Genomic DNA, 26285 nt, shown 5'->3' with positions numbered 1-26285 from the left:
TGTATCACACATTTCAAATAATTTAAGGTAACAGTAGACCATCCAGTACCAGAGAGCACCTATTTTCAGAAATACTGTATTTTTTAAAAAGTATATTGTGGATAAGAGCACCCCTTCCTTTGGGAAAAAAAAAAATAAAGATCACCCCTTTTTCTGAGGAAGAAGGAGGTCAGTTCACTATCCGACAACGCAGCTCCAAGAGACAACACTGCTGTTGCTGGGCCTACTGAAATAATTCCCTTGAGTCTTTTTTCTCAGGCACAAGACTGAACGACAAGCAAACTATTCCAAGGTGTGTGCACCACATCTTTTTCCTTCAGTAAGCTGCCAGACCCACAAGTTAGTGAGCATAAGTATCAAACCTACTAAATTTAATAACGTTAATAGAATTACAAGATTAATTATGTATTCCATTATAGACCCATTATATCAGAAGCACTTACCTAAATATCAGAGCACAAGCTTCATCTATGAATTGGAAAGAAAACTTACCTTCCAAGTACACATCTACTCTAGACAGATATTTCTGTTAATGAAAGCTGTGCAGAGACTTTCCACAGACAAAGGGAAGAGTAACAACAATACTGGAACACAACAGGCTTCTTGTAAGGGTAGGAAACATTCCCTGTTTCTAATCAAGAATGTTCTTTAAAATAATACTACTCAAAACAGCAAAGTATGGCAGAACAGCTACAATTTCCCTACCTGTTTCTGCTTAGAGTCCATCAGTCTATTTTGCCACAACTAAGCCATGTCTAGCAGCCAGTCTGTCTGCTTTAAACTGCCTGGTCTGTAGCTCAGGTATATCTACAGTCTAACATTAAAATTACTGATTATCTCAAAACTGTTCCCAAAGTCTGAAAGTCCTAGAAAATTACTTCAGTTGGAATTTTAATGCAGCTTAGTAATATACAGTAATTCTAAACATTATCTATGTTGTATTGTGTATGTTGGCAGAGGAACATATATTGTGATGAAACCAAAATCTTCCACTGTATGGTACAGCACACTGGGGACGAAAATTGAGATAAGAAAATAGAGAAAAAAATTAGTAAGATATAACATCCACTAACAACTACCGGTTAAAAACTTCAGAGTTTGTTTTAGAATAAAAGCTGCAAAGATATTCAAGAAGAAAAAAAAGTGTGTGTTTGCTTAAAAAAAAAAAAAAAAAAAAAAAGTAGATTCTTCAAAACAAATACATTCATTTTCTTTCATGCTAATTATATTCCCTAGTGGAAACTAACACTGAGAAGCACCATATTTTAAAATCTGTTTACTCTTACACACTAAATCCAGCTTAAAATCAAAAATAAGATGCCACACAATAAGCTTTGTTAATAAAAATGGAACAAAATACTCCTAGAAATTAAAAACAAACAAACAAAAACAAACAAACAAAAACAAACAAACAAAAACAAACAAACAAAAACAAACAAACAAAAACAAACAAACAAAAACAAACAAACAAAAACAAACAAACAAAAACAAACAAACAAAAACAAACAAACAAAAACAAACAAACAAAAACAAACAAACAAAAACAAACAAACAAAAACAAACAAACAAAAACAAACAAACAAAAACAAAAAAAAACTTTAAGCTTATTTCTTAAGACACTGAATCCATTACTGAAGTTTTATTGCACTAGTAAAAATTACAAGAAATATACATAAAGAATTAAATGCCTGTTTGAAACTACCATTGGTCAAGTGCTTCATAAAACACATATACGCAGAAGCAGATATGTAGGAGTGATGAACGTTCATGAAACACAAGAGTGGGTTTCTGGAAATACCATCTGATGACATGCTAATCATTGTTTTGATTCTCACAGATTCAGAAGAGCTGTTTCTTCTACCCAGCAAATACAATGAAAAGATTTCAGCTTGGACACAGAAACATTTAGTTCCTAACAAAGATCACTATGGATCTGTTTTTTAAGAGCCTCCCCTCTCATGCCATTTTGACAATAAATTTATCCTGAAATCTTATTGTTTTTGTTCACTGTTTAGGTACACTATGAAGTCAAGGGAGCTGACACAAAGATAGAAACAAAGTCTCATTTAAACAGGAAAGAACACTTCTTAATCACTCTCCCTTGGGACTCAGTCACTAGTTTTCAACTACAGCTAATTCTTCAGCTTAGCTATTCATTCTGACAGCTCTGGGACCCTCTGGCTCCTCTTGTTCTTCCAGTCATAATAGAAATAAATGGCTTACACACACATATGTTCAGCAGAACATTAAAACAGAACAAAATGTTGTGTACTGGCTTGTATACTCCCTTCATAAAGACCAGGAATTAAATTCTTGCCTCAAGGAAGGCAGTAAGAATTCTGTGGTAACGTCAAACAAATCTAACTTTCTCACCAAGCTAAGTACACATCACATGGTATCAGGTATTTTTACTCAGATACTTTAACTAACAGCCATAAATGAAAACCACGTAGTGAATGAGGGAAAATTATTTCCTTGGACTCTCTATGGTTTTGGTCTAGCATGGAATACATACATTCTGTTTCACTTCTAGAAAACAATTGTCCGGTCTTCATCATACTGTAGACAGATACTACATTATAAATGTAGAATATAATGACTTCTTAACATGAAATGCAATAATTACTCAAATTTGTGAAGCAGACTGAGCAATTTGATCTCATCCTAGATGGTCTTAATGGTGACTACTCATTTTTGAACTTTTTTTTTTTTTTACATAGGTTCTTAGGTCAATTAATGGATTAATTCATCAGTGTATTTTTAATTGATTGGAAATATTTATTTTCATACCATGTTGCAGAAATCTACTCTAATTCCTAGAAATAGCTCTACTTTGTGGGACAAGAAGAGTTTAGAATGGTGCCCTACACACTCCACATTCAAAGGCATGCACCTGAGCAGTACAAATGCTCAAGTCACATTCAACATTAGGGGTATGCCCAGTAATCATAGGCATATGCTACTCAGGCCATTCAGCTTCTTTCGCACACAGCTGATCACCTAAGGAACAGTTACTGGGAAGAAAACTGCCTGTTTTCTCAACAGCAATATATAAACACAAATACAGATTGGTAATAACTGATGAAGAGGGGTAATAGCTAATGTCCACATTACGCGTGTCATAGTAGCAGTTGTCTTTACTTTGCATTTATCAGTAAGCTAGGGCAACAACTGATGTCAAAACCATTTCAGCCTTACTTTTCCTAACTTACTGGAAGTGTTTGTGCAGTAGAGTTTTCCATGCTGTGATTTTTCACATTTCCAGACAAAAGCCTTATGAAAATATTTATAACTAAAATGAAGGGGAAGTGAGACAAATGAGAATTTCTGGCATGAAAAATGAGCCACTGGTTTGTTTCACAGATGCACAGAAAAAAAAAAAAAAAAAAAAAAAAAGCAGTCTCTGCATTGGAGCTTCATCACCTTTGAAGAAGACTGCCTACAAATTATCCCATCTTACACAGAGATGAAGAGATTCTCCTGGAAAGTGATGGTATATAAATTATCTTCTGTAGAACTAGAATTTGTGAGTACTCATAGCAGCAAACAATTACATAAAGCAGAATATTTATTAATTACTGGATCTTTAATAGCTGAGCCTATGATAAGCTGAGCCTACGTCCCTGGGGAGCCTGTTCCAGTGCACGACAACCCTCTCAGTGAAGGATCTCTTCCTGATATCCAGCCTGAATCTCCCCGTCACAGCTTGACACCATTCCTGTGGGTCATAACACCATTCCTGCAGGTCTTCTATCAATGTCAGCAATATGCTAACTTCAATCTAAACTACAAATAGAAAAACATAAAAGTTACCAAGATAGGTTTGAAGAAGGTCTATCTAGCCCAGTATCCTCTCTGTTGCTAGCGTTCACTGCCCAAGGAAAAGCAGGAACAGATACACACAGCAGTAGTTCCCTGCCATATATGCAGTCTGTCTTCAAGAAGCCAGGGTGGTCAGCGTATGCTTAAGTTGCTACTTCCTCAGAAGCATCTTAATTTTTGTATTTTGGGAAAAAGTGTTTTTGGGAAAAAGCTAGAGTCGGCAACGCACCCTCATAGCAAAGAAGGCCAGCAGCATTCTGGCCAGCATTAGGAGTGGTACCAGCAGCCTGAGACAGGAGATCTTTGCTCAGCACCGGTGAGAGCACCTCTTGAGTACTGTGTCCAAGGACACAAATGCTGAGTACAAGGTTGGGACATTTTAGAGCCAGTCCAGCAAAGGGTCCTAAAGAAGATTCTCGGTTTGGAACATTTGTCCTACAAGTTGAGACTGAGAAAACTGGAACTGCTTAGCCTTGATAAGTGTCTCACTGATTCTAATCAATGTTATATTTGTGTCAGTATTGTTCCCTCATAACCTTCTTACCCTCCAGATCATAAGGAGAGAAAAACTCAAGAGGGTTTGGAAACAGAATGAAAGGAAAGGAGCAGGAACATCTCAGTCCATGCAGGGCCTGTTTTCATTCCACTGTCCCCTCATCTTTCTCAGCAAGCACCACTGTACAGCATTACCTCAGCTTCCTGGACATGTCCAGCAAGCACTGGGCAGTTTCAGTGTTCTGCCACACACCCATCTCTAGTTTCTTTTCCATTTTTGATCCTTTAATACACACTCACTTTCCCCCAATTCCATTCATTGGAATTCCATTCATTCATTCCATTCCACCGTTTCACTTGATTTCTCTACAATTTAAAATATACTCAGGGATATTCTCAAATGCTTTTTTGAAAGCCCAAGTATACATACTATAATGACAGCATAGCACTTATTAGTATGTCTAACACAAATCCTTTGAACACTTACCTATGTAGTATACAATTTATTCCTTAAAAAGCCAGTTTGACTCTCTCCATCACAACATATTTATCCGTGTATTCACTAATTCTGTTCTTTCTTGTGTCTATGAATGCGTTCAGTTCTAAAATTATAGCTACAAGATCACTGTTTGAGGCCTTTTTAAATATTAGAACCGTATTTGCCAGCTTCTATTTTCCCACTAAGGAGGCTGATTTCAACAATAGGTTGAAATATAATGTCATTACTCTATCAGCACTTTCACACCAAGTTCTTTACATCTTTTCATAAATGCCAAATTCCCCTAGAGCTGAAGTGATATTACTCATCAGCCTTAACCAAGCTGACTCCACAACCACATTCATGTGAAAAACAAATCCTATACTCAAGAGTTTACACCTCAATAAATCAGCATTCCTGTCCTGTATCTGCATAGATCAAAAATCTTTTGGCATTAATAACCTGTGTCTTCTATAAAGCTAATCACAATCAGAAGTTACATTACATCTTTCATTAGCTTGCTCATCACCACTATTTTTCTCCTGAACTACTTCCTACATGTGGTCCAGCACCATATCAACTTCTGAATATATGGTGCTTCTATTTTAATCCTAAAGAACTTGGAATACAATGAGAAGGCTTAATACCAGCAAAGTTTAATTTCTGAAGCAGAAAGCCTGGTCTGTTAGCAGTCATCTCACAGAATATCTAGCTATTTTTATTTTGATTCTTGCAGACAGATATAAATAGTCTTATCTCCCCAAACTTTTCCCCTCAAAAATATCATTCTGTTTCTCAAGTAACATTTTTAAGATGAGCACTTATGTATCAGCTACATATATATCAGCAAGATGTGTGTTCAAATTAAAAACCAAAAATGAATCTTGCAAGAAAAGGCCATCCTCTCTTCTAAAACAGATTTGGTATAGGTAATGAAAAGCATGGAAAGACTGCAAAAAGAACTATACATGCACTTTTACTGTCTATCAAAAATAACATACTAAATCAAGCACTGATCTCTTATTAGCGCTCTCTTATTAGTGGCATACTTATCAAGCACTCTCTTATTAGTGGCATACCTCTAATTTTGTTATTTTGAGTTATATTACCAGACTTACCAAGATGAAAGACAACAGGTGGAGATAAAATCCAGTGAAACAGTTGCATAAAAACCTGTCACCACCTCTGAACCACTGAAGCTTTAAATAGATATGTTAGGAAATACAGGTATTTTAAATAGAAGCAAAGTACTCTACAAATAGCCACAGATGTGTTATCACCATGAAGAACCACTACATTAGAACACAGCTGCATCCATTGATCCCTTTAGATATTATCATCTAAGAAGGACAACAGGAAGAGAAACAAAGCAACAACACTGACCAAAGGATAAGGCTATCTTCCATGAACAGACAAATGACTCTATAACTTCAGTTCCACTTTTTCTTCCAAGATAACATCCAATTTACTCAGGAAGTGACTCGAGCTCTTGATTACTACTACTGCTTTTTCATCACTTTTCTATGCAACAAAAATTTTCACAATTAAACTATAAGCTTCAAAGTCACTTTCAAATAACTCTTACCAATGCAGCAAGCAGGCTCAGTGCATTTTCTCCTCTAGTTAACTATAAGCTATAAAGCCAGTACAAGTGTTTAACTTTTAATTTTGCTGGCAAATGACCACCACATCAAAGCTGCAGCTGGGGGAGGAAACTGCAGCTGCATGCATAATCAGTGATTATGGGGTATGCATATAAAAGCTTCCCACCTACTCTGAATTTAGAAAATATTTGCCATATTTACTATATAACCGTACCAAAACTGACAGGGAGGGAGAAGCTGATCCAAATTACACAGCCCCTAAGCCCACATAACACACAGCCTTAGTACAATGGAATTCATTTAAAAGGCTGTGCCCAGCTGTAGAAAGATGCTATGCTTAAAAGGAGAATTCAGTGTGCATATTACAAATATATTTTTTTCAATTATATGAATGTGTGTGTGTGCACACGTTTGTGGTGTTTTTTTTTTTTTTTTTTATTATTTTTATTTTACATGGTAAAGAAAACTTTTTTTTTTTTTTGTGAGGACTCATTCTTCTTTGAAAAGGAATGATTAATAGAAATCTTTGTCCAATTATACCGATGTCAAGTGGCAACGAGCAACATACTATATTTTATGCCATGGACTCTATATATAGGAATTCTTTTATTCACTGTTGGTGTATTTTTGACATGCTGCAATCATGTGGGTTTTTTTTGCCACTACAGAAAATGTAGGCATAATTCATACAACTAAATCAGATGTGCAACAGAATCACACTCAAATCACCATTTCGGAAATTTGCACAAATACACATTCTGGTGTTTTCCAGTATCAAATTCAAAAGTCATGTATGTTTTATTTATGTTACTTCACATTCTTTACCAAGCATGGATTTCTTCTTACTCTGTAGAGCAATCTGGCTTTCAGCGGAATCCAGATTACTTGTATTCCCTAATACTGTAGCCAGGTTTAGAAAATGCACAAGACAGTTATCACTGCAACCTCAGATTTTATTATATGTATTTAGAAGCACAGTGATATGAATAAATAATGTTTTTCATTCATTTCTTCTCCCAGCCTAGAAGTTATTCAACAAATTGTATCTGGAGTGTATTCTGCACTACTATAAGTTAATGTGTGATGCATTTCTCTATAATATAAATTATCCAGGTACTTCTGTGCAACAGAATGGCAGACCTTTGAGCAGCTGGCATGAAGAGAAGAATACAGTGCTGTGTTCAGCATCTTCCAGCAAAACCTAAAGACCACCAAAGTGAAAGTGCCATCTAAAATTCTAACTCAGGGTTCATCTGAGGACCTGGCAGAAAAGCAAAAAAATCCTAAATCACCTCTCACTCTAACCAGAAATTTGCAGAAAAGCAGTGATTTTGATTTCTTTTTCTTGCACCTCTCAGTTCCACTACCAACCCCCAGCTTTGCTTCCTTTTCCTATAGCAGTGGGAAAAATACAATATGATTAGAACTATTCACTTAACTCTCCTGATGAAGAGTTTTTCTTTCTAACTGACCTCAAACACTGCCCCAACTCATTGAGATAAGTGAAGAATGACCCACTTGCCATAATAACTGATATAGCTATAAAAATATTTTTAAAAAATCATACTTTGTTCACTATTTCTTTTTTTTTTTTTTAATTTTCTAATTTTAACTTTTTAATTTTCTTTTTTATTACACCTTAAATCCATGAATTATGACAGAAGTAGAAGCACATGTCGGTTGGGACAGAACAAGGCATTGTAATGGTATTTGGATAATCCACTCTGTGGGAATGTTCATGTTCTTCCTGAGGTTTCACAAGAGTTCCCTGGCATAATACTGCTACAGCTGCTTTAGAGTCTGATGTTTATTACAAGGTCTGATTTAAAGATAATGTCTGCTAGAGGAATCTGGCTTGGAGCACGGCCTTAGGAAAATCCTTGTGATGCTATGGTGTAACAAATAGAGACCAAACTGCTGAAAAAATTAGGGGCAGTAACAACTATTTGTTTTGTTTTGTTTCTTTTTTCAACAATCCTGAGAGATTTTAGTTATTCCTCAGGACAAAACTCACAATAATTCAAGTTACTTTTTCTGTAAATCCTACAATTTTTCTAATCAAAATAAATCCTAAAAATAAATTAATAATAATAATAATAATAATAAAGTCTAATCTCTACCTTATCCATGGGGTACACAAGTAAATGGTCCAAACATCATCGCTGTTTTCTTCATTTTGTCTCTTATCTATACTTCTGGATTAAAGACAATATTAAAACTGCAGTAAAGGAGGAACCAGGAACTGGCTATCAACTGCAGTAGCTGATACAAGAAAATAACATGTAGTCATCAGCAGGAGCCCACTCGTGAACTAGTTTTACTGGCAGGCATCAAGGAAATCCCTTTCTTATTTCAAAGACATGGATGGATTCAGTATAAATTTCAGCAAATATTTCAGTCTGTACTTTACAGCTGTAAGCAAGATGTTGCCCATATTATTGTTAGTGTGGGACATAAGAACTCTCAGATATTGTAGACAGAGCTCTCATTCAGAAGGAAAAATACCCAGTAACTAGGGGCTTGCTGTCTAAGAAGAAAGTGGGGAAAGAAAAGGAGGTAATCAGTTTCACATTTGTTCGTATTTGCATCCTATTACCGTTCCTGACCTACAGATATAATGAGTCTAGACTTCAGGAAAGACAGACAAACCAAAAGACAAAAAAAGTCCCTACACCAGGGATTTCATTGCTGCCTCTTACTCCAAAATACAATAATCTCAAAAAACTGTCACTCCAAGTAGCTGGCTAAGAATTATGTGTGGGTGGATTTCTTCCTCCAGCCTGAATTAATTAAAAATGATTGTTCGCTGTATTATTTTAAAGGGGATTTTTGGAACAGGTTAAATAACCACCATTCTGACCCTAGTACTTCAAGCCTAATAAGAAAGAAGCCTGCAAAAAAAAAGTTGTAAGACGAAAAATGAATAATAAGGATTTCTAACATAAAGTGCATCTTATGGTTTTGTTTGTTGCCTGGAGAAATTCACAGATTCTTGTAGAAGACCTACCTCTGCCAGTTTGGCTGAAATTATTTCAGATTAAAGCATGTTAACAAAATACACACACACAAATTTATGTTTCTAGTCAGAATGGACGATTCTACCTGTTCCCAATACCTTAGTTGGAATTTTTATTACTGCATTTTCCTTTCTCACACTCTAAACCTAAACCCCATACTAATATATTCTGCTTTCACTTTCTCAACTGGTTATTAAATTGGAAGGAAACAGTATGGAAAACAATTTCAAAGTAAAAATTTACAAATAATCACAACATATTTTTAGGGCAGCAGTGCACCAAGATTTGGGGCCAGTTAATTCTTATTGACAAGGTGGCAGTCAGTACTCCTAGTGGAGTTTCTAGAACCAACCAAGACCTGTCTGGTATACACGCATTAAATAAATAAATAAATAAAATCTAATTTCCAGATCACCAAAAGTTTACATGAAAAATATTTAGTAGCATATACATATAATGTACTATATTGCTATTTTGATCTACACCCTGAAAACTCATTCATAAAATCTACCCCTACAAGCAGACTTAAAAATGCTGACCAATCAGCCACGATTCATTGCTTGGCACCAGTGATATTCTGCTAATATAATGTTGACGTTCACCCCTTGTTTCCCTTTCAAGGGAGAAATTTCACATCTTACATTCAGATTTTTGAGACGTGAAGGAACACCTGCACTTCACATGCTATCTCCATTGCTCTCAGCAGCTGAGACCATAGATCAAGTTACCCTGCAGTGTATGGGTTATTTAGCCCTGTCCCTACCAGTTTCACCTTTCACAGATACATAGTTTCAGTTCTCTCCCATGATAGCTCTTTAGGAGGATTCTTCAAGATCCAACGCAGATTTGGTACTCCTTTTTAAACTATTACTATTTTGCTTCTCTCACATTCCATTGGAAAGAGGATGAACCAGGGTTTAAGTTTTAAAAGGTACATTATATAGTGCTTCAATAAGTTTGTCGTAACTCTAAGTTACGCATACCTTTAAGAAACACTGTGATGGAATGCACATGCCCTCCTGGTTCTGATACTGCCATTTTATGAGAAATTCTACACGACTACTTAGTGTTCATACAGAAGAAGAACGACTAACATCTGTAGCTGAAACAAAAAAAAAAAAAAAAAAAAAAAAGAAAAAAAACCCTTGAAATGAATTCCAGGTTTCTGGCCACAATAAATCTCCTACCAACTTTTTTTTTTTTTTTTTTTTCTTAAAAAAAAAAAAAAAAAAGGATTACAGATTGTTCTCATGTTTGAGGTGCAAAATGTTCTTGTTCTGTTCTTAAAAACAACATGGGAATTCATTGTGATGTCTCAAACACTGTTTTTCAAAGCATTGCAGCTCTGTTACATAATTTTCTCCACAGACATCTGACTGGTGCTAATAATTGTAGAGTAACACCATCCAGTGTTACAGATATTACCAAATAACTATAAACTGGAAAAAAACAAAAGCTGTAAGCCTAAAGGTATAAACCAAGTGTCTTGTAACACTCTTGTACATGTTACATCTCCCCCAGGACTCAGTGAAGACACATTTTTTGAACTTTCTGCATTACAAAGGAGTGCAGTATGTCTTTGTCTGGGCGAGGCAGTGATATCTACATAGTGCTAGCACCTCCTAGCAGCTCTAACAGATCTTAGAAAGAAATTTACAAGACAGTAAATGTTTTAAAAAATTGAAAGGCCAGCATTTGAATTCAACTGTGAGGTTTAAAAAGTCCCATCATCATCCCATAACAGTGCAATAAAAGTCCCAGAGTTCCTTACTGGATTACCAGAACTCATAACACCAGTGGTGCAGCAGATGAAAGCCCAAGACACCCACTTCTCACTTAAAAGGAAAATAACGATCATATCCCTTCACTGCAGGGTTTAAAACAACAAAAACAAAACCAACCAACCAACAAACAAAAAGAGTTGCATTAGCAAAGCATTTTCTCCAAAAGTGTGTGTGTGAGAGAGAGAAAGAGAGAGAGAGAGAGAATATTAAAAGAAATGCCAAATCAGTATTTTTCTGACTGAAAAAAAATGAATTAGCAAGAAGGAAAAAAAAATATATATATATATATATATATATATGAAAAACGCATGAGTTACTATATCTTAAATGCTTTACTTTTAAAATTTCAGTCTTCAGTGTTTGCCAATAATTCATCATCCAACCAACCACAGCGTGAATCTGTGAGGAATTTTATCCCTGGGTTACTTTAGCATCTACAGAGATACTTGATTAAACGTCATTTATCCTCATGAAGTAAAATTAGTATTAAGAAGTCAGCAGCTTGAGACACTTTTTTTCTTCCCCCTTAAATGACACTGTATCATATCTTTAAAGTAGAGTAAACCTTACACTGACTAAAAATTCGTAATCCTATGCGTTCAACTTACAGCAAGGCATCAAGGGCAACTAGAAAGTAGCCGCTATTCCAGTGACCTCAATCAGTTTTATTTTAACACACCCATGGTATCTCCTTACTGAATTCTATTTAGCAGGGCTAAAAATGTAAAGGACATCAAACGCAGGCAGTAGAAGGGATACTGCGAGCTGAAGAGCGTTTTATGCGTTTCCTATGAGAACTGGTAAATTAGACAATATTCACTTCTCCCGTACCTCTACACCTTTTTTGATCATTCACAGACTAATAACTAAAAAAGCAAGCACGCACAAAAAGAAAAAAAAAGAAAAAAAAAAAAAAAGAGAGAACTTGTCGTCAACACACCTAACCACTATGCAACGGGCGATGTTTGTACGTGTAAGAGGCTGACTGCTAAGGCAGGATACAACGGCCCCAGCTCCCCCTCCACTCCTCCACTCGTGGTTAGCTTTTAACACCTTTTGACACGCTCTGTGAGCGCACCAAGCCGCCGCCGGACCTAAAGGCAGCCCGAGCAGCCCGCAGGCGTTTCACTCAGCACCTTCCCCGAGGCGGGCACAGGGCGGGGAGGGCTGAGCACAGGGTGGCACCGCCGTGCCGAACAGCGCTCCGCGGGCGCCCAAGGCTGCTCGGCGCCCCTCAGGCACCTGCTGCCCCGCCGCGGCCGTGTGGTGGCTGCCCCCTTCGCCCCGCCACCAGCAGCCCTCGGGCCCCGCGCCTCAGCAGCGCTGCGGGCTGGGGGCTGCTCGCCACACGCCGCGCCCGCCTCACGACCCGCGGCCGGGGCTCCCGCTCTCTCTCGCCTCACTCCCCGCTCCCCTGTACCTCTTGGCGGCGGCGGCGGCGACGGCTGCTGGCCTCGGCTGCCGAGCGCAGCGAGGAGCAGCAGCAGCAGCAGCAGCAAACTTTGCCGTGCCATCGCTCCCGGGCAGCCCAGCTGCTGCCGCCTCGTCCCGCCGCGGGACAGCGAGCCGAGTGAGCCGCCGCCGCCCGGCAGAGGCAAGGAGCCCCCCGCTGCCCCGGGACGGCAGCAGGACACTCCCCTGCTCCCCCCACCCCGCCCCGCCGCTCTCCGCCCCGCCGCTCCGCGGCGGCCCCCTGCCCGCTCCCTCGGGGGGCGCTGAGGCGCTGAGCGCGCGCGGAGCCGTTAAACCGCCGTTAAACCGCCGTTAAACCGCCGTTAACGGCCGCTGCCGGTGCCGCCCGCAGCCCCGGCACCCACCCTCCTGTCACGGCCCCGAGCGGGCCGGAAACGGCGCTCGTCGGTCCCGTCTGGGAACGGTGTCCCCAGTTCACTGTCTGGAAAACTGAGCGTTTGGCAAGTTATCTAAAAGGCAGGAAAATGCCTGTACGGTGAAAATAATTTATTTATTTATTTTTAATTGGAAAACTAGAACTGCAACTCAGCCCAAATACATTTCCACAGCTGTGTCTTGAAGTACTGTGGCAGTCGTGTCTTGAAGTAATATTGTCAGTGCTATACGCGTGACAGAAAATAAAATCTGTAGCAATGCGTAAAGGAAAAATTAATGTTGATTAAATTAAATAAATAAAAAAATAAATGCTGATTAAAATCTATTGTGTGATTTTCTGAATAGAAAAATTGCTTTAAAAAAATAAAAAATAAAACGGATTCTGAAAAATTGAAGGAAGTGTACGGCGAGACTTGGAACTTGCATATAAGCAGACTGAAGAAGTGCATAATAGTGGTGATTGGTAGAAAAACAGAACTTGGCTGAACTGCAGAAGGCTGATTCTGGCTGGCACAGTCACCCCTGCGCCTTTACAGAGCATCCAGCACAGAACTTCAAACTGAACGTTCTTTGTGTTTTGCAATTGTATGTATTTCCCGACATAAGTACTTCAGTATGTATGCACACAAACACATCTTTACTTGCTGAAGTCAGCATTAAGCGACTTTATAGATATGTCTGGTGTCCAGAAAAAGACTTCTGAATTTGTTATATTGTCTAGTTCAGCTCCCAAACCACAGCCTTTTCTGTTGGTGAATTTCTGTTGTTACTCCAAACCCAAATTCAAGGGAACACAGCATTTTGCGTACAATAGACTGTTGCATCCAGCAACACAGCCTGTTTGTTTCTTCCCCTGTCATCATGCACTGAGTAGACTTGTTCTTTCTCTTCACTGCAACGGCTCACTTTTGAGGTTTCACCCCAAATAGCCTGGGTTCTGGTGCCCGTACTGTTGTTAAAGGACACACATCACTTCCGCGGCAGTCTAGAAGCTGCTGTGCCTCCTCTCCCAAGAAAATGCAGCAACAATAATGCTCTTATATGCTCAGCCATTTGTCACTCAGAAGCAAATGGAAAATGCTCCATTCTTCTTGCCAAGAGATTATGTACCTTCTGCACTTCTTACAGAGAAACCCAAGTTCAAGATTCATCTTGATGGTTTTCATCTCAAAAACTATTTGCTTTGTTGTAGAAGTATACAATGAGACATGAGGGACAGAAAGGGAGATGGTGTTTATGGCACTACCCACAGCTTTTTCACTGCCTGTTCAGTCCATCAAGTGTTTCCACACCATCAGTAACCGTCCTTAATTTCTGGCTGCTTCTCCCTCTGTAATTCTCTTCATGCAAATACTTTGACTATGAAGGATTATGTACATATGTGAGAGGAATAAGCTATAAGTTACTTTATTAAAACCACTTCACCCCAATTATTTGCCTGCAACTTGGAGAATTCAGTGTCAGTTTTATTGCTAAGGATTTGACCAAGTCTACACCAGTTTGATTCTAGAAGCACATTTATCGGTTGCATAGACTGCTGAGGGTACTAGGCCAAACATGGTGGTAGCTGCTGTGTACCAGCCAGATTAGCATGAGTTGCAAAATCCCCAGCTGGAGAGATCCTTCCCATGGCTTTGAGGGCTGCAAACCTAAGGGATGAGTTTGAGACAACACTCCAGAAGCAGACTGTAGAAACCACAAGTGAGACCTGAAAGCAACATTGTCTTCTGCTTTATGTGAAGGTCTCCTCAGATCTTAGGTAGTAGACTCAGGTATGGATTCATCACTTACAGGGGTTGCAATGGGTTAGAGTTTTGTCTATGTGTTCAAATGCCACTCAGATCCTGTCACCCTTTTAATTCATATCCAGAGATGACTCAAATTCATTGTTGTCAGTGCAGCTTCTCAGGTTGCTATTACTCTTGAAAACAAAAGCTAGCACTTTTTCAGTGTCTGCCCTGGCATGTTTTCCTCTTTTTAAGTCTCTGCAAAATATCTCTATGACTCATGAACTATTAAGATCAACAGCAGATTGGTTGTAGAGGTCTCTACTTCCCAAAATATCAATATTACACCAATATTAAACCCAACATATGTTATTTACCTGACCTTTTCTTCAAATCGGCTTTTCCTACTGTTGAGCCTGTGTGGTCTTTAATGTGAGTTGGCGTTGTAAGGACCCACTGCCAGTACAGCTGTACTGCTGTCATACCCTGGTACCTAATCACCACTCAGAGCCAGCACTGACACCTCTGTAACTGTACACCAGAGCCATAAACTTTAATAGTTTGGGGACGCAGAGAGGCAAGATATGCCAGGATAACCTCCTGGCTTATTAAATCAACTACAGTTTTCACATCTGAACCACAGGAAATAATTTCATACTGTGAAATGCCAAGCTCTGTCAAGAAGCAGTGAGAAGGGGCTGCTCCAAAAATTGAAATGAGTAAGAAGGTGAAGACAACACTGAGGCAGGCAAGGTAGTGATCTCTTCAGTGGGGCTTGGTCCCACAGTACGCGAATGAAAGCAGAGCAGGTCTGCTGACAATAACTAGGATCAGTCAAGAGTCCAGATCTCTGGACTGGTTCAAAGTGAGGAGACACATCTGAGGTCAAGCCAGGAAGCCTGCTCTGCAAATCAGGGTCTGGATCACTGAGGTGCCAAGGCAGGCAGAATGCAGGCAGAGACCAGGGGCGAGGGTCTGAGTATAAATGCAGCAACCATGCAAAGCAGGGAGGCACCAGCAAGGTTTCTCCCAGCTCTTCCTCACACAGCTCTGTCCCTATGGCCGGACACAAGGTCACATGCCTGCACTCTGAGCACAGGCAGCCAAACCCATAGAAGCAGGGAGAAGAGGCTGCAGGGCCTGCTGGTACGCCCACCACCATGACAAGCTGGGCAAAATGGAGACTAATATGAAGCTGTCAGCTCTAGCACTTGTTGAAGTGAGAAATGCTGGGCTGAAAGAAGGATGTCAGTCAAATCGGGTAGCAGTTTATCTGGGGACAAATGTCACTTAGTATCTTTGTGATCTTTGCACAAAAATGAGTGGGTTTTGTTTGTTTGTTTGTTTGTTTGTTTTTCTTTAAATGAGTTTTGCTGATAGATTAAGATTGGGCATGACCATAAATGTATGCAATTTTTGTTCTTGATTACTGAAGTAACGGAAAATTAGAAGGTACCAATCCTAAATAATACAAGATCCAGGGTCATGCACATAAAGACTAACAATAACCACTTCTTATGAGAATTAACAATATAGAATCTAGCCAGGTGAAACTCCTGAGTGAACATTACAAAGCATTTTTGAGTGACAAGAAAGATAGAGCTATGAAATCAGCTAGTGCCTAGGGTACATAAGACCTAGGATCAGATAAAATATTTCCAGTGAAGATGTGAAAATTAATACTGTTGTACTGTTACATCCCACCTATGATATCATAGGGAATTATGATCACCCATGTTCAAGAAAAATGAATTCAGACTTAAACAGAGCAGAAGCCTCTGGGGAATGGAGAACTTAACTCAAATATAGATATTAGAAAGCCTTGATTTGTTTAACCTAATAAAATGAAGGCTGAAAGACATGAGACAGTTTTAAGTATATCAGGGATGTTAATAGATGGTATTGTCACAAAAGGAAATGGGTGTAAGTGAGATATAGATGAGTATAGGCTGGAAAACTGGAAGATCACCAGGGAGCTAATCATGTCCATGTACTCTGCTCTAATGAGACCGCACCTTGAGTACTGTGTTCAGTTTTGGGCCCCTCACTACATGAAGGATATTGAGGCCCTGGAGCATGTCCAGAGAAGGGCTACAAAGCTGATGAAGGGCCTGGAACAGAAATCTTATGAGGAGCGGCTGAGGGAACTGGGGTTGTTTAGTCTGGAGAAGAGAAGGCACAGGGGAGACCTTATTGCTCGCTACAACTACCTGAAAGAAAGTGGTAGGGAGCTGGGGGTCAGCCTCTTCTTGCAGATAACTAGTGATTGGACTAGAGGGAATGGCCTCAAGATGTGCCAGGGGAGGTTTAGGCTGGAAATTAGGAGAAATTTCTTCTCAGAAAGAGTAGTCAGGCATTGACACAGGTTGGTCAGGGAGATGATGGAGTCACCATCCCTGGGGGTGTTTAAGGAAAGGTTGGGCGTGGTGCTTAGGGACAAGGTTTAGTGGGTGACATTAGTAGGGTCATGGTTGGACCAGGTGATCTTGGAGGTCTTTTCCAACCTTAATGACTCTATGATTCTAAGATAGTTTCTAATTATTACATGTGGAAACCGTCTTCTGTCAGGAGAGCAAGAGGAGAAAATTTAATTGATTTGAAGGTAGAGCTCTGCAGATTTATGAAAGTAGTTTCATGACCAACTTGCCCGCAAAAGACAGATGAATGGATTTGATGACTTGTGCAACCCTGTCCTATATTCCTAAAAGGACTGTAATCAGAGGGTAAAGCAAATGAATATGAAAAAGAAGTGTAAAGATAGAGAGAAGAAGCATATACAGCACTAAAAAAAAAAAACTTTTTTATTGTCTCCCACAGACATGGCCAGCTTCAACTCTAATTGGGCTTTGGCCACACAAATTTTTGCCCTACAAACACAAACAGCATCCCTGTATTCCTTCCTCATTGCCTGACCCTCCTTCCAGCAGCTGTACTCTTTCTTGTTTCACCTAAACTCCAGTAGAAGATCCCTGGTCAGCCAGACCGGCCTTCTGCCCCACCTGCCTGACTTTTGATATTTTGGAATTGCTTGATCTTGTGCTTTTAGGAGGCAGTGCTTAAAGACTGACCAGCACTGATGGACGCCAATGCCTTAAAAAGCAATTTCCCAGGGGACCTTGCTGACTAGTTCCCTGAGCAACCTGAAGTCTGCTTTCCCCATATCCAGCACTGAAGTTTTGGTGGCAGTTTTCCTTCTGTCACCATAAATTCTAAACTCAACCACTTCATGGTCACTATGACCAAGACGGCTGCCAATTGCCCCTTCTCCCACAAGACCCTCTCTGTTCTCCAGCAACAGATCTAGGAGTGCACCTTTCCTAGTTGGCTCCCTTAGCACCTGCACCAAGAAGTTATCATCTAATATAGGTGCTTTATGAACCTCCTGGACTTGCTCATGTCAGCCGTGTGGTGATCCCAGTTGACATCTGGCAAGTTGAAATCTGCCATAAGGACAAGGGTAGTTGATCTCGGGGCATCTCGTAGCTCTGCAAAGAATAATTCATTGGCGTTGTTGTCCTGGCCAGGTGGTCTGTAATAGACTCCCACTACGACATCCCCTTTATTTGTTCATCCCTTAATCCTTACCCAGAGGCACTCAACTTTGCCATGGCCAACTTGAAGTTCCACACAGTACAGCCCATGCTTCACATACATGCATATAGGAGATACGAGACCAAGAATCAAGATCAAAATAGGGAATCATATTCAAGATCAAAGGTGACATAAGGAGGAAAAAGGAGGAATCCAACACTGATGGAAAAGCATTCTCCTGAGACTTTGTTGCTAGGGTCATTGAGTATTGTCAGTTTACAGGCTAATATTCTCTACTGGGTCTGGCTGGGATAGAGTCACCTTTCTCTGCAGCAGCCCATACAGTGCTGTTCTCTGCATTCGTAGCTAGAATAGCACTGGTATCACACCAGTGTTTTGTACTGCTGAGCAATACTGACACAGTGTCAGGACTCCCTCCAAACCCCCCAAGAGCCAGCAGGCTGGGGGTGGACAAGAGCTGGGGAGTGGGCATCACCAGGGCAGCTGGCCTAAACCAACCAAGGGGGTATTCTGTGCCATGTGCAATGGCTCAGCAATAAAACGGAGGAAAGGGGAAGGAGAGGAGGGCTCTCATTATGAAGATGTCTGTCCTCCCAAACAACAGCTATGCATATTGAGACCCTACTTCCTGGGATGTGGCCAAACATTGCTCATTGATGGGAAGTAGAGAGTATTTTTTCCTCTCTCTCCGTGCTTCAGTGCAGCCTTTGTTTACTTTCCTTCTTCCTTATCCCTTTAATTAAATTACCCTTATCTCAATCCTTGAGCCTTTTTTTTATTCTTTCCAGCATACTTTCTTCCCCCCACTTCTTCTGTGGAGAGGGAGTGACAAAGTGGTCGTGGTGGAGTTCAGCTGCCCAGCAAGGTAAAATCACCACATATGCTAACAGGTCCAAAATAGCTGCAGGTCAGGAAGTAATCCTGTAAAATCAAAAGGGAGAAAGCAAAAATAATTGAAAGAACAGGGAGAGAATAAGGTAGACCTAGACCTAAGTATTAAAGGGAGGGTAAATATGGCAATTTGACATGAAAGGATATGAAGAGAAGGATGACAGTTGTAGTGACTACATCCACAAGAGACAACAGTAGAGTTGTTAAGTTTGATGATCTACCAATGGCATCAGAATGGAGCTCATTTATATTTCAGTTCTGTCATATTTCAAACCCTCTATTTTGCCTTGCTCACCATCCCTGTAATTACTCAGACTATGAATATAATGTACCTAACCCACCTACTGCCATTATTTTTGATGAGTTTTACAAAGCTAAATGCTTATCTACTAACACTTTGTAGTTATTGGCATGAGGAACAGATAGGAGTCATGGTCTTGCCTGATACTAGATTCTATGTGCCATTTGTAAGAGCCACTCATTTCTTGTCTTGATTTCTAATAACTTCCTTTTAAGCCATTGCCATTTCTGCCTCTGCCACTATTTTAAGTAGCATTTGTTTTAATTTTTGTCCTATGAGAAAGAAGCAATTTGGAGAACAATGGCAGTGATCTTACGTTAGCTTATGTTTAGCTAGAAATGTGAAGCAGAAAGCAAATAGGGTTGCTCAGCCCATAATTAACTTTTATTGCCTAAGCCTTTATATACTCTCCATAAATAAGATACCTATTGCAAAACATTTTGCAGCTCTATTCTCGGGAAATCAGACAGCTACCAAAAAAAAAAAAAAAAAAAAAAAAAGACTGATTTTAATAGCTACTCATTACAAAAAGAAAAGAAATGCTAGAACTTACTCTAATTTCTCAGTTTTGGAATGCATTTAAAAATAGTCCCTATCATTCATTTATTTGGGAGGTCTGTTGCATGTGAGAAACTGCCAAAATTGTTAGAAATGATTAATAAAGAGTTAATATCTACTAATTTTGCCCTGAAGTATAACTTTGCTTCTCATCAAACAGAGATGAGGTTTGTTTGGCTGAATCATCAGTGTGGGTTTTATATTTTCCTGCCAGTCATTAATGAATTGTAAAAAAATAAAAATCAAATAATAATAATAAAACAGAAGATTAAACCAATTCTGTAGAACTATACTGACTTGCCATCCAAAAAAATGAAAATTACCACAAAACGTGTAGACAGAGAGAGAAACAGATGGATGATATCTGACAAATAAAATTTCCAGATAGTGCCCCATCTGTTTCCTTCTACACATTTCAGCTATAAGCTTTTTAGCGTTATAGGGTTGCTTAGGTGATATTCCACTTCGCAGTGACATCACACTCAAAGACCAGCAAAAGCAAGCTGATGCACTAATCTAAGAGCAAGGATCGGTTCATTAGACTATTAGCAATTTATATCCTCAGAAATATAGGCATTAAAATTCTCTCTTTTTTAATTGAAAGATCTTATCTACAGGAATTTGTTTGATGAACACTTTGATTTGCTTTTGAAATAGTTCTCCAGAAATAACAACACTAGTACAATTAGATTAAAAAAAAATAAAATGTACACCAGACATATAGATAGTAAAACTGATTTATTTATAAGTACATCAGTGGCATTAGATCGTTGTAAGATGTGATGAGTTCCTGATGATCTCTTGTAGATTTGAAGGCTGTGTTTCTTTTGCTGCAAAAATCTGAATTTCCAGCTGCTCTGCTTAAGTTTTGTGTGTTCTTCACTTCCTGATACATTGCTAAACAAAGCTTAATTTTCATCTCCCAGAATCTCAATGACTTCCTTTATGAAAGAAAAATATGTTATTGTGGTGGTTTTACTGGGGTCGGCAGCCGAGCTCCACCACAACTTACCTTCTCTTCAAAGAGGAAGGGGGAGAAAATACGGCACAGAGGGCTCAAGGTTTAAGATGAGAATGGTTTAATTAAAGGGAAAGGGAATGGGGAGAAAAAGAAACAATAAGTCCATGTGGAAGCACAGAGAGGAAAAAAAATAAATTAGTCTCTACTTTCCATCAACGATTGATGTTTGGCCACGTCCTGGGAAGTAGGGCCTCAAAATGTGTAGAGGTTGTTCAGGAGGAACAGCCCCCTACCCCACAAGAGCCCCCCTTTTTATTGCTGAGTGTGACATCAGGTGTTATGGAATATCCCTTTGATTGGTTTAGGACAGCTGCCCTGGTGATGTCCCCTCCCCATCACTTGCCCACCCCCAGCCTGCTGGCTTTTGGGGGCTTGGAAGGAGGTGACTCCATCCCAGACAGACCCAACACAGTTATGAATATTGCTACATTTTACAAAACAAAGTTCATGAACTAAGCCCTATGTTCATGAAATGATAACCATACAGACTATCCAAGAGGCAACACACTCCTCCCAGTGACTTCAAGGAATCAGAGCAGGTGCTAATCTAGCAAAGCATTTAGACAAATTTCTTTCATCACCTGAGTATTCATGTGGACAACTGAAATGATTATGAAGTAGTAAAATCAATGAGAACAATTACATTGTTAAACTTACAAAATGATTATATCTTACTGAGCAGGCGGTATTGCAGTTTGATATGGTAAGGAAAAATCTTCAGCATTTGTCTGGATCAAAACTTTTGAACTCTATCATACTGGAGTAAAAACCATGGAAATCTAGAAACTTATCATAGAATCACAGAATGACTTGGGTTGAAAGGGACCTTAAAGACCATCTTGTTCCAACCATAAGCAGGGACTCCACCCACTAGATCAAGTTGCTCAGGGCCTCATCTAACCCAGTCTTGAACAACTTCAGAGATAGGGCATCCACAACCCCTCTTAGCAACCTGTTCCAGTGCCTCACCACCATCTAAGTAAACAATTTCCTCCTAACCTCTAATCAAACTCTCACTTCTTTTAGTTTAAAATCATTCCCCCTTGTCCTGTCATTATCTGACTGAACAAAGAGTCACTCTCCATCTTCTTTTATAAGACCCCTTCAAGTACTGAAAGGTTGCAATGAGGTCACTCTAGAGTCTTCTCTTTAGGCTGAACAGCCCCAGCTCTCTCAGCCTTTCTTTGTAGGAGGGGTGCTCCAGCCCATGATCATTTTCATGCCCCTTCTCTGGAACCGTTCTAACAGGTCCACATCCTTCCTGTGTTGGGGGCTCCACACCTGGATGCGGTACTACAAGTGGGGCCTCACAAGGGCATAGTAGAGGGGGACAATCCCCTCCCTCAACCTCCTGGACACTCCTCTTGATGCAGCCCAGGATGCAGTTGGCCTTCTGGGCTGCAAGTGTCCACTGCCAATTCATGTCAGCCATCTTACAGAGTACCTCGCGTGGATCGACTGCAGCGAGGGCTCCTGGCAGGGAGGTGGACGGAGCCAACCCCTAAGCCTGCATCCCAATAACACGGCGCAGAGCCGTTTGGTCAGAGCTGCAGCCCCAGTCCACCCCCTGAGCAGGCAGGAGCTGCACTTGTGCCACCATGGGCACTGACGTGGTGCTGGTGGAGCCAGGGCTGACAGCAGCCAACCAAACCATGATGGTATAAAGGCAGTCCCCAGGGAGCGCCGTGAACAGGACGCACAATAAGACACTTGGCAAAATAGGACACTTGGCAGTTAGAGCAGGCAGCCCCCTCCTAATTCCCTGCAAGGGGTAGTAGCTGATCCAGCTGCTCACCTGCAGGACAGAGGGCTTGACCACCCATGAGAGGAAAGGGGCTGGACCCTCGTGTCTCTTCAAAGCAGAAGGAGGCGTCTGCCCCCAACAGCCACGGTACCGCCAACCCCCATGGTGTCCCTGGGTAGTGGATTTGAGGCTCTTGGGCAGGAAAAGGATGAGGGTCTGATCAGTAGTTAGAACCCAGGCCCTGAGAAGCATGTCAAGGTCAAGGGAAGTACCAAGCATAGTCTCCCCATTCTGGGGCCAGATGGGGTGCTGCATCCAAACCAGTGCCACGAAAAAAAGGGCAGAGAGTCTTAATGATCGGGGACTCCATGCTGGGGGGCAGCAAGGCTCCTGTTTTCTGCCCCGATAACCTTTCCAGAGAGGTGTGTTGTCTTCCTGGAGCGTGTGTCAGAGACGTTAGGAAGGCTCTGCCACAGCTCATGAAACCAGAGGACTATTATTCTCTTATCAACATTCAGAATCTGAAACAACAAAAATGAGTAATATAACAAAGGACTTTGCATCCCTAAGAAGAATGTTGAAGGGATTGAGGGTGCAGGTAGTGTTCTCTGTCCTCCCGATGGGTGACTGGGGCCCAGAATGAAGGAGAACAGGACTAAATGACTGGCTGAAGGGGTAGTATCTAGACCAGGAGTTTGGGTATTTTGATCTTGGGCAGGCCTTTGAGAAGCTGCTGTGTGCTGCTGTGGGCTGTTGTGGGCTGCTGACGGACTCCAAGAAGACTTCCCTTCAGGAAGGCAAGAAGGAGGATCCGGGAAACTACAGGCCAGTCAGTCTCACCTCTGTCCCTGAAAAGGTGTTGGAACAGCTTGTTCTGCATGCCATCTCCAAGCAATGGGAAGAGAAGAACGTTATAAGGAGTAGTCAGCATGGATTCACCAAGGTGAAATTGTGCTTGACCAACTTCATTGCCTTCTATGATGGCATCACCAGCTTGGTAGATGTGGGAAGAGCAGTGGATGCCATCTACCTTGACTTTAGCAAGGCTTTCAGTACTGTCTACCATGACATCCTGCTAGCAAAGCTGAGAAAATGTGGTATATATGAGTGAACAGTAAGGTGGGTTAAGAACTGGATGACTTGCCGAGCTCAGAAGGTGGTGATCGGCGGCACAGAGTCCAGCTGGAGACCTGTGACTAGTGATGTTCCTCAGGGATCGGTGCTGGGTCCAGTCTTGTTCAACATCTTAGTTGACAACCTTGATGAGGGAATAGTGTCCACCCTCAGCAAGTACGCTGATATTACAAAGCTGGGAGGAGTGGCTGACACGCCATAAGGCTGTGCTGATGTCCTGGTTTCAGTTAGAACAGAATTAATTTTCTTCCTAGTAGCTGGTGGAATGCTGTGTTTTGGCTTAGGATGAGAAGAGTGCTGATAACACCCCGATGTTTTAATTGTTGCAGAGCAGTGCCATACCAATTGTTGCATACCAAGCCAAGGACATCTCAGCCTTTTGCTCTGTCCTGCCAACAGGCAGGCTGGGGGTGCAGTAAGAGCTGGGAGGGGACAGACCCAGGACAGGTGACCCAAACTAGCCAAAGGGGTATTCCATACCATCTGACGTCATGCTAAACAATATATAGGGGTGGCTAGCCGGGGGGAGGGGGCCGGACTGCTCGGGGTTAAGCTGGGCATCGGTCAGCGGGTGGTGAGCAATTGCATTGTGCATCACTTGTTTGTACATATTATTATTACTTTCCTATTATCACCATTGTAACATTATTGTTATTATTGTTATTATTATTTTGTTATTATTATTTTCCTGTCCTGTCTTATTAAACTGTCTTTATCTCAACTCACGGGCTTCACTTTCCATTTCTCTCCCCCGTCCCAGAGAGGGAGGGGGGAGGGTGAGCGAACGGCTGCGTGGTGTTTAGCTGCCAGCCGGGTTAAACCACGACAGCTGCCGTTCAGCGAGACCTGGACTGGCTGGAAAGATGGGCAGGAAGAAACCAAATGAGGTTTAACAAGAGCAAGTGTAGAGTCCTGCACCTGGGAAGGAACAACCACATGTATCAGTACAGACTGGGAGACAACCTGCTGGAGAGGAGCTCTGCGGACCTGGGAGTCCTGGTGGATGACAGGTTGGCCATGAGCCAGCAATGTGCTGTGGTGGCCAAGAAGGCCAATGGGATCCTGGCATGCATTAAAAGAAGTATGGTCAGCAGGTCAAGGGAGGTGATCCTCCCCTTCTACTCTGCCCTGGTCAGACCTCTCCTGGAGTACTGTGTCCAATTCTGTACAAAAAAGACAGGGATTTCCTGGAAAGAGTCCAGCAGAGGGCCATAAAGATGATACAAGGCCTGGAGCATCGCCTCTGTGAGGAAAGGCTGAGAGACCTCGGTCTGATCAGCCTTGAGAAAAGAAGACTGAGAGGGGATCTTATTAATGTTCATAAATATCTTAAGTGTGGGAGACAGAGGGATTTGGCCAACCTCTTTTCAGTGGTTTGTGGGGACAGGACAAGGGGCAATGGTCAAAAAATGGAGCACAGAAAGTTCCGCACTGATACGTGAAAGAACTTCTTCATGGTGAGGATGACGGAGCACTGGAACAGGCTGCCCAGGGAGGTTGTGAAGTCTCCTCTGGAGATATTCAAGGCCTGTCTGGATGCCTACCTGGGCAACCTGCTCTAGGGAACCTGCTTTGGCAGGGAGGTTGAACCCGATGATCTCTTGAGGTCTCTTCTAACCCCTATAATTCTGTGATTCTGTGATTTTCCACCAGAATCCCCAAGTCCTTCTCTGCAGAGCTGCTCTAACGAGTTCTTCTGCCAGTCTGTAGTCATGTCCAGGATTGCCCAGATCCAGGTGCAGCACCTTGCAATTTGGCTTGTCAGACCTTATTAGGTTCACGTGGGCCCAGTTCTCAAGCTTATTCAGGTCCCTTTGGATGGCATTCCTTCCTTCTATTGTACCAACTGCATCATTCAACTTGGTTATCACCAGACATATATAAATGGAAGAATTCTGAATGCAATGCTCTCTTCCAGAGAATAGCATAGAATTTTCTCTTCCATGGAAGAGCAAATGCTTTTGTGTATGTCTACAATGATGTCTGTCAAAGGGTCAATTTCTATACTAATAGCATATAGTTTTCATTTTAGCGATCTTAAAATGCAAAATTAAGGGATGTTTCTCTAATGTATATGCAGATCCTCAACGAAAAGTTGTGACCATCCATAAATTATTTATTTTTGAAGATTGTCATGTGATTAAAATAAGATTTTAAATGGGGAGGTTAAATGAGCAACTTTAGTTTAAATAAGTATTTGATTACCCAATCTTTATTAATAGGTACACTCTATCACTATTGGCTGGAAAGTGATTTTAGTCAAATAAAACTAGTCTGTGACATGATCTCTAAATACGTTCATTATTGGT

At 41.0% G+C, this 26285-nt stretch overlaps 1 protein-coding gene across 11 annotated transcripts in view; it reads right to left on the bottom strand.

Moving 5' to 3' along the window:
• The window catches only part of LAMA2 (laminin subunit alpha 2), a 375103-nt gene extending 362309 nt beyond the window's left edge, over positions 1–12794 (bottom strand). For 10 of the 11 annotated variants that reach the window (XM_082757554.1, XM_082757553.1, XM_082757545.1 and 7 more), the window contains exon 1: positions 12621–12794. In XM_082757554.1, coding sequence (XP_082613680.1) covers positions 12621–12714 — 94 coding nt within the window. In that variant the 5' untranslated portion in view covers positions 12715–12794. Of the gene's footprint in view, positions 1–5913; positions 6355–12620 lie in introns of those variants that run through there. The other variant, XM_082757550.1, reaches the window with a different exon arrangement.
• Between the last annotated feature and the right edge of the window lie 13491 nt (positions 12795–26285).

This window comes from Aythya marila, assembly GCF_965140915.1.
Source record: "Aythya marila genome assembly, chromosome: 3".
Lineage (NCBI taxonomy): Eukaryota > Metazoa > Chordata > Aves > Anseriformes > Anatidae > Aythya > Aythya marila.
This window is presented reverse-complemented; position numbering and strand designations above follow the sequence as displayed.